General features: G+C 45.5%; 1 protein-coding gene across 2 annotated transcripts in view; it reads right to left on the bottom strand.

The window, feature by feature from the left end:
• Nucleotides 1–1,587: 1,587 nt before the first annotated feature.
• PNPLA8 (patatin like domain 8, phospholipase A2) overlaps nucleotides 1,588–8,778 on the bottom strand; it is a 295,777-nt gene continuing 288,586 nt past the window's right edge. For both annotated transcript variants that reach the window (XM_086919430.1, XM_086919428.1), the window contains one exon: nucleotides 1,588–7,346. In XM_086919430.1, coding sequence (XP_086775556.1) covers nucleotides 7,078–7,346 — 269 coding nt within the window. In that variant the 3' untranslated portion in view covers nucleotides 1,588–7,077. The remainder of the gene's footprint in view (nucleotides 7,347–8,778) is intronic.

Here is an 8,778-nt window from a genome sequence, read left to right as displayed (position 1 = left end):
TTAGAAAGATTTACTATGTTTTAATAGATACCACAAATGTATTTTTTCTACCAATTTGTTTACATAGAAAATATGTGCTTCAAATAGTATCATATTTTTTCAGTAGGCCATCTGTGAAAAGCAGACATTTTAGCACTTCGTATAAATAGAGTTCCTACCAATGAGCTGAAAACCTACCGAAATGTATACAACTCATATAAAAGAGTGCCAACAGAGTGTTTCATAGACAAGCAAGAGGAAAAGTGGGTAGTTTGGTTAAATGTCCTTTTTGAGAGCCACTCGCTTTGCCAGTATGCAACTAAACCAACAATGCCTGTTCCATATTCAAATTTGTGATTATTGATAGAGTACAACTTATCACACTGGGAGATAGAAGAAGGTAGAGTCTACTGTGCTGCAAAGATCTGCACTATGATACAGAGAGCAATTAAAACATTCATATGTTGGGAGCTCCAACGAAGACAATAGTTTGGCACAAAACCAAGAATGGCTGGTGTAGACTATCTGCTCCAAAATCCCAATGGTTGTTTCTATAATTTTGTCTGTTTAATTTACAATAGTCTAGGGTCTGCGGTAAAATGTTCTTAAAGCATTACAAGCCCGTCGCCTCAGGAGATATAGTGGTTAAAGGCCTCTTTCTACTTACAACTCGAACAGTGGGTCTTTAATTAATGTATTTATTTTATATTATATTAACGTGCAACCATCATCTCTGTAGGTACATCCCGGTGCTGATTCAGACAGACTGCGGCCCTGCAAATGCAATGGCACTAAAGTGGGTAAAGCCAGGTCTTGAACCATTTTTGAAACACAAAAAGATCCTCCATAAAACGCATTTCTAACGATAAAGACTTCCAGTGAAGTACTGCCAGATGACCACCCATCCTGGATTTCCTGATTCGTGTGCTGCGGATCAAGGCTCGTTGAGATGAGCGCTGCCGTCTACTGAGTTTGTAAAAAGCCACTTTGCAACACAAAATTGCTGGCCCAGACTCGTGGAGTGACTTATGAGCATAGCAAAGAACTTTAAACCTGGCTCGTTTCCGCACTGGGAGGCAGGGCAGATGATTGAAGCAGGCGGATTCAGAGCGCCTTTAGAGTCTACTACAGATCAGTTTGGCTGCCTCATTCTGTATGAGTTGCAGAAGGCTAAACAGGTAACCAGCCATCCCTAAACATAAGTCATTGAAGTAATTCAATCTGCTCAAAATGAGAGCCTAGGAAACTGCCCTTCGCCAGGCTATACAGATCCATCTGAATAACATCTCCCACACACCAGGTCTTGCATCGAGAGGGAGTCGTCTAATAGGACTCCCAAATTCTTGGTAACAGAGCCGCATCAAGAGAGGTGGGCCACCAAGTGCCATTTCATAGTTTGTCTGCCCCTCCAGAACTTCAGCTTTCTCTGCGTTCAGCTTCAGACAATGTGATTGCATCCAACAAGCCACGTCAGAGAGAAAGCCCAGTAGTATTGACCAGTATTGCCTTTGCCATTGGTTTATTTTGATCAATTCTTGCCTGAAACAAAAGCTGTGATCTGGCGTTAAATTGTACACCACTTTAAATTGGGAAAACAAAACATTGGTATAGAGTTAACCTTTTATTGACTTCTTTAAAGCATGACAATCCAATGAAAATACCAACTGAGCATCCTCAAATTCCACGAGGAGTTACACTTTACACGGTATAGAACATCGATAAAAACGTAGATTTATTGTGGAATTAAGTGTATATTTGGGAACTTTTATATAGACTCTTTCTATTGGAAAAAATAATCGCCAAAGTAATTGACAGGTTTTGTTCTCCATTAACAAGTAATAATTATTTGTTCAATGATCAACACCAGATATAATTGAACAAGTTACTTGCATTCGGTAATGCCTTTCAAGCCGCAGATTCCTTCTACCTAGAATATTCCTCAGGCATCAGACTGGATCGGGAAAATCTTGAGCAGTACTTCTGCACGCCGGTAGGTGGGGGAGTGTGATCAGTTTCGAATTGGTTTTCATCCACGCAGGAAGTGACCTATGTGGTGCCTACATGGGCACCTCCCCAGCGCGCTGATATTAGTTTCTTTTCGTGACATTTCAGCGCCAGAAGCACGGAGCTGCGTCAGACAGCTGATGGAACAGTTTGCAGATACTAAGGACCTATAGGGACCTTCTAGGCAGAAAAAAAACAAAAAACAGAAGCAGAGAGGTCTGGTAAGGAATCTGCATCTAAATAGAGTCTCCATCAGATAAGTCACTACCAAAGGTAACTAAGTTGTTGATCTGATAAAGCTTCTAGCTGCAGATTCCTTAACTTAGGAATAGATAACACAGAAATACCTCTCCAGAGGTGGGTCTTTGAGCTGATTTGACAAGTCCCGGAATGCCCATCACAACAGACCTGACTGTCTCCGAGAGAGATCCTCTTTGGAAACTTCTACACACAGAAGTGTTGACATTGTGGTTCTTGGTGGAGGCGAAAAGTTCTAACCAAGGTTCTCCCCATCGCGGAAGAGACCTAGCACCACCTCCGAAAGGAGACAACATTTGTGATCACTAGGCATCAGTGGCTGATTTGTTTCAATACCACATGGAGATGGTGTTATCCATGAAAACCTGAACCAACCTCTCTTTGATGGAGGGTAGGAAAGCTTTCAATGCCAGGCGGATTGGATTGCTCTCAGCTCCAACAAGTTGACGTGAAGCTGCAACTCTGCCAGAGACCAGAGTCCTCTGATTTCCACCTCTCTCAGATGGCTGCCCAACCCAGAAGGGCCGGGAAGCATGAGGGGTCGGATGCCGACCCAATCTTAGTTCATAAGCCACTAATGCAGGTATTTTGCAGTACTACCCGATATCTGGACCAGGTCGAAGAGAATCCCTTGATGCTGTGCCCACTAGGATTTTAGGTCCCGCTGCAGAGCCTGCTTATGCCAGTGGCCGAGCAATACCAGCAGGATTCAGGAGGCCACGAGACACAGTAGCTTCAGAGTCAGCTTAATTGAAATCCAGGATAGAGGGTGAAACATTAGAATCATAGCCTGAAAATCCTGAACTTGCTGCCATGGAAGGCAGAGGCGGAACTGAACTGTGTCCAGAATGGCTCAGATGAAGAGGAGCTTCTCAGAGGGAGTCAGATGTGACTTTGGCATGTTAATAGTGAATCCCAGTGAATGCAAGAGGTCTGCTGTAGTCTGGAGGTGGGCGACCACAGCATGAGATGAGCCTGCTTGCAACAGCCCATTGTAGAGGTAGGGTAAGAGTGGAACCACTGACTTCTGAAATGGGATGCCACTACCGCCATCACTTTCATGAATACCGGTGGGGGAGTGGCAAAGCAAAAAGGCAGCACAGCACACTGTGGGCCGGCAGGACGGGTAAATGGAAATATGCAGCCTGCAAGTCCAGTGCGATCATCCAGTCTCCAGGGTCGAGGGCAGACAGGACCTTAGCCAACATGAGCATTTTGAATTTCTCCTGTTTTAAGAAGTAGTTGAGAGGACATAGACCTAATATAGGCGGGAGGCCTGTGTGTTTCAGCACCAGAAAGAATCGAGAACAGCAAACACGAATTACTTCTGATGTTGACACCCGCTTTATAGCTCCTTTTGCCAGAAGAGCCAGTAGTTCCTGATGCAACAGGGGAGGTGGCCCTCTGCCAGCCAATCTGAGGATGGGGGCAGCAGGGTCGACGACCGGTTGCTCATGATGGAGAGAGGACATATTAAAGGGGTTTGTGGAAACTGCATCTGCGGCAACAAAAGGGCTGGGGTGTCTGCTGGCTATGGAAGCTGGGCAGAAAAGGCAGTGGCTTGTAACCCTTGTCGCAAGCCAAAGAAGGGGTGAAAGGCAGATTGGGGCTGGAGTGGGCTGTGGAGAATCCCAACAACTGGCCTCGGCTCTGCTATCCTTATAGTGCTCTTATGCCGAATCTGCCTTATCATTACAAAAACGAGAATCATCGAAGGACATCTCCCAAAAAGCTAGTTGCCAGTTGATGAAGTGCCACCAACAAAGCAATAACTTTCCCTAGTAAGTCGGTTGTGTCTAGGATGCCGCATATTAAGAAGTTGCCATTGGCAATAGCCTATGACAGGATGGCTCGCGCATCCTCCAAGACCATGATCAGCACAAGCGCAATTGAGTCCCAAACTGTGTGGGGATACCCACCAAAGAGGCATGCAGTGTTCGAGGACCGCAGTGCAAGGCTGGTGGAATAAAAAATTCTCCTGCCAAAGTTGTCCAGCATCTTATATTCCCAATCAGGGGGGGGGTGATAGGCAACATGTAAGGGCTAACCTTGGAGGTGGAGGCCCGGCTGACCTGTCCCTCTGGGGTGGAGTGCTGGGGGAGGAAAGCAGGGTACCCAAGAGGAAGGCGAGGGTGGCAGGCAATGGTCCTGTGCACAGTAGTGCCTATGCAGGGCCTGGCCCAGGCCCCGGGCAGGACATCAGTGAGGGCTTCATTAAAGGGAAGAAGAGGTTGAGTTGAGGCTACCCAAGGTTGATCCCGTTGGGCGCAGCATCAAGACTGATTTGCATATGGCTGTGTCCAAACTGGAATGGCATGGTGAGCAAAAAAACTATGGATTTAGGCCCTAATCTCTGTACTGGGGTGAATGCATGACATTGTTCTGCATTCTGTCCATCAATTGTTCTTTTTGCATTTGTCACTCCGAGTGGAACGGGTATGCCCAGACGTGGGTCTCGTGCTCTCCAGGCCAGTGGAGTCTAGCTATTCTGGCTAATGAGAGCTGAAAGCCCAAAAACGGTTCTAGGATGCTTGTTTCTAGTCCAGAGAGGCCCTGGCTCTGCAGTTCGGGCTGGACTGTTCCCATTGGGCGCAGGGTCAAGGTTGATTTGCATAAGGCTGGGTCAAAACTGGAATGGCAAGGTGAGCAAATAAACGATGGATTTAGGCCCAGATCTCTGTACTGGGGTGAATGTATGACATTGTTCTGTATTCTGTCCATCAATTGTTCTTTTTACCCAATGTTGAAGTACCAATGTCAAGACGTTAGTCCTAACTGCTACAGAGAGCAGCATAAGGTTTAGGACCTCAGCGGCAACCTGAGACCCCTCCTCCACAATAGGAAAGACTAGGTCAGTGTCACAACAGGTGTACAGACCATTGCTATCCACCAGTTCCTCATACAAAGTTATCAGCAGTCAAGGGCTCTTCAGAGGGTCAAGAAAACCATAGAGATCCTCAGATCCACCCCGATCGCATTCCCCAAAGGGCCGGTCAGTAAAGGGAGATGCTCTACTTGACCTAGATGTTCTTGGTTTCAGTCGGTGATGGAGTCTGTGTTGGGTAATGAAGTGTGTGTCTCTGTATCGGAGTTGTGGACAACATTGGGGTCAGTGGCACCGGGTATGGCGCCACTAGAACGGACTCCACGGAAGACTGCGGACTCTCGCACAGAGCCGATTTGGATTCAGAAACTAATCCAAAGAGGCAGATCATGCTGGGGGTAAAACGGTCAGGGGAACTCCAGTTGGGGCACCAGCCAAACCAGGTGCATGGCCTCATAACATTAATTTAGCCGGGCAGGGTGGGAAACTCTGGGAGGCGCAGAGAGGCTTAGATTTATGACGATATGGGCGAGGGGCCTAGATTTATGACGTCATTCCTTCACTACATCTGATGACTGACTGACTTCTAAGATGTTATGCAGGACTTACCTGACTATGATTTGGAACGCAACGATGACCAGGGGGAACGACTTGAAGACTGGGCCCAGGACCTTCCTCGCAAACGGGAACTGGAGCAGTGTGGTGCCGTCCAGTGTTGGACACCCAGGAGGTTCAGGCATGCTCCTGGACCACCTTGGGGTTGCTCACTGGACAGTGTGGGCAATCTTTGGAGTCGTGGCCCGGCCCATCTCCAGGTATCAGAAGCAAATGAAGTAGGGGTCCGTCACAGACATCTGCCTGTGACATGATCCACAGGGTTTAAACCCCACAGATTTTTCAGGGGCATCTCTAACACACACTGGGAGCTTTGCTCAAAAATGATTTCGACAAAAAGTTGAAAAGGGTAGTCCAAAAAAAGGACTGAGGTAGTATTCTCTAGATCTGCAATTATTGTGCAGAAAAGAACTGATGTAAGCACACTGGCGCCTATATAGGCACTGTACATGTCATTTCTGGGGGAAATGATTCAGATGCTGAGTCAACCATCGCCACCTACCGGCATACAGAGGTACTGCACTGCTGAAGATATTTCAGATCCAGTCTGGTGCCTGGGGAATATTCTAAGGCTACAGAATCTGCAGCTAGGAGGCTAAATCATTTGTAAAAGGAGAATAGTAGAGGTAAAAAAAAGATTACAGCAAACATTTCAATTTGAAACAGAATACAGTAAACATCAGAATCCATAGTTTCTAGAATGCATACGCCGTTATTTTTAAAGAATGCCCATATATGATTTGCTTGTTTATGATACAGGTAAATTGCTTATATTTTTTTAGATAATCTAAATACTGAGAACCATAAATATTTTTGAAATGCAAAGGTGATATTTTCTTTGTGACTGGATATAAACCATTAGATTATTTATCTGTAAACCCGTCCTTAAATGAGTATTTAAGTACCCGATTTGTCAGTGAGTTTGCGTATCGGATCCGATCAGCATGCTTGGCAGGAGTACCCTCTTTACGAAATGTAATGAAGCTTTTCAAAAAGTGCTTGTGTTTTATTTAAATTACATCAAATGACTACATAAGATTTTACAACGAACAGTACTTGTGGACAGCGTTTAATAATTAGATGTACATTGTCATACTCAATTTCAATTGGCACAAATCCAAAGCAAACTTAAATAAACAAATTATAAACATTTTATTTAGACTTAATCCAAAGTCATTGTAGAGGGTTGGTCACACCGACAAAAACATAAGCTAAATTAATGAAAAAATGCTCTTAAACACCAATATTTCTGAATGAATGAAGTTGTCCAGCAGCACTGATTCTCCCTTTCAAAAATGTATGTACAGAACTACCATATGCACGGACCTCGAAGAACTGGGCGGAATTTTTAGAACAGCATTGTTTACCAATGGTTGACAATATCATGCAGTAGCATATCACAATTTGGAAGTAAATCCTTCGTACATGTCTGATTTTAATTTAATCCAGTCACCGACGCTCTGGATGGTTGTCTTCTCCTGCAACAAAATCTTGGCAGCTTTTTTCAGTTTCTCTTCATTTCGTTCTAAGTAACGCACTCCATCCAACTGCAACTGGTTGAGCTTTTCTTTCCGATTTTCATCCAGCGGAACGTCTTCATTCATGACCGGGTTAAACCGGAAATAGGTGTTGGGTGGCAACAAGGCATCAAGCATGGTATGAACTTCTGTTTTTTGGGGAAAAAGTAGGATTATTTTTTTGTTGAAAATCGTTAGGCTCAATTTAGTTATGACAAATATGGCACCCACTTAATCCGGGTACACAAAACTACATTCTTTCTCAGTTATTAAGCAAAGGGTAAAACATCATGCAGAACCCTAGAAAATAAACATGCCCACTGAAGTTCTACATGCCAGGCCCCACACTAGCAATCAATGCATCAGGCACACAGCCGCTGCTTGCATCGCAATGTTTTGCTTTGCTATGCACTGCTACCAGTCGCCCCTTATTCAGCGCAAGGGATTTTCAAATATCTTATAGCGCAAAGAGACTTTTCATAGTAAGTCACAAACCGGTCACTACAGTACTACTGACAGATCTGAATCGCTTGCAATGCACGGTGAACAGTAGCAAATCTGCGACTGAGGCCTGTGCTGTGCTCCCCATCCCAGCATTCACATACTGCAGGCTTTAGAAGTACAAGGAATGATACACTATCTATGAAACAATGGGGAGAGCCTGTAGCAACCTGCTGGACCAACAACGTCTCCACATGATGTAAATGTAAATGTATTTGAGCTTATATAGCGCACAGCTACCCACAAAGGGTTTCCCGGCGCTTGCTTAGGGAACCCGTCCTGGTATTCCCCTGTGAGATAGCCCCGGCAGGGTATCCACAAGGTGAAAGCCAGGCATCCCACCGCGAGGGGCCATTGTGGAGATTAAGCAAGCTATTGCCCAGAGTCGCAGAGTGTGAACCCGTGAGTCGAGAAGGCACCTGAGCGAGAATTATCGAGTCCATGGAATTTTTGAGCCCAAGACCCGCCGAGGCGGGGAATTGAACCCTGGTCCAGGGCCGATCTCAGCTTCCGGGTCTGCCGCCTCTAACCCCTGAGCCACACTTCTCCACATGATGTCCAGAGTCTACTCAAGCAAAGTGTAAGCTTTGAAATATTGACAGCTTACACTTCACAAATGGTTACCACCTCCTCATAGCAGGTAATGAACAAGTTACTTACCTTCAGTAACACCTTATCTGGTAGATACTCTATCTAGCCGCAGATTCCTTACCATCTGAATTATCTCCAGGCATCTGACTGAATCCAGAAGTGACATTCCCAGTACCCATAAAGACGCCACCCCAGCGCACTGGCATCAGTTTCTTTCGTGACTTTTCACACTAAGAGTGCAGAGTCATGATGAACACTGACCCCTGGTGTGGAAAAGTAGGGCCCTGAAAGGGGAGAAACCCGTCCCTAAAAATCTGTTCGCAGAGCAGGGAGGATGGGTGGATCGCTAAGTAATCTGCAGCTAGATAGCGTCTCTACTAGATAAGGCGTTACAGAAGGTGAGTAACTTGTCATCTGATAGAGACTTCTAGTACAGATTCCCACCGGGGGATTTGAAGAGCTGGTCAGGCAATCGCTGAAAAGCTGAAA

This window comes from Lissotriton vulgaris, chromosome 1_1 (assembly GCF_964263255.1).
Source record: "Lissotriton vulgaris chromosome 1_1, aLisVul1.2, whole genome shotgun sequence".
In the NCBI taxonomy this organism is placed as follows: domain Eukaryota; kingdom Metazoa; phylum Chordata; class Amphibia; order Caudata; family Salamandridae; genus Lissotriton; species Lissotriton vulgaris.
This window is presented reverse-complemented; position numbering and strand designations above follow the sequence as displayed.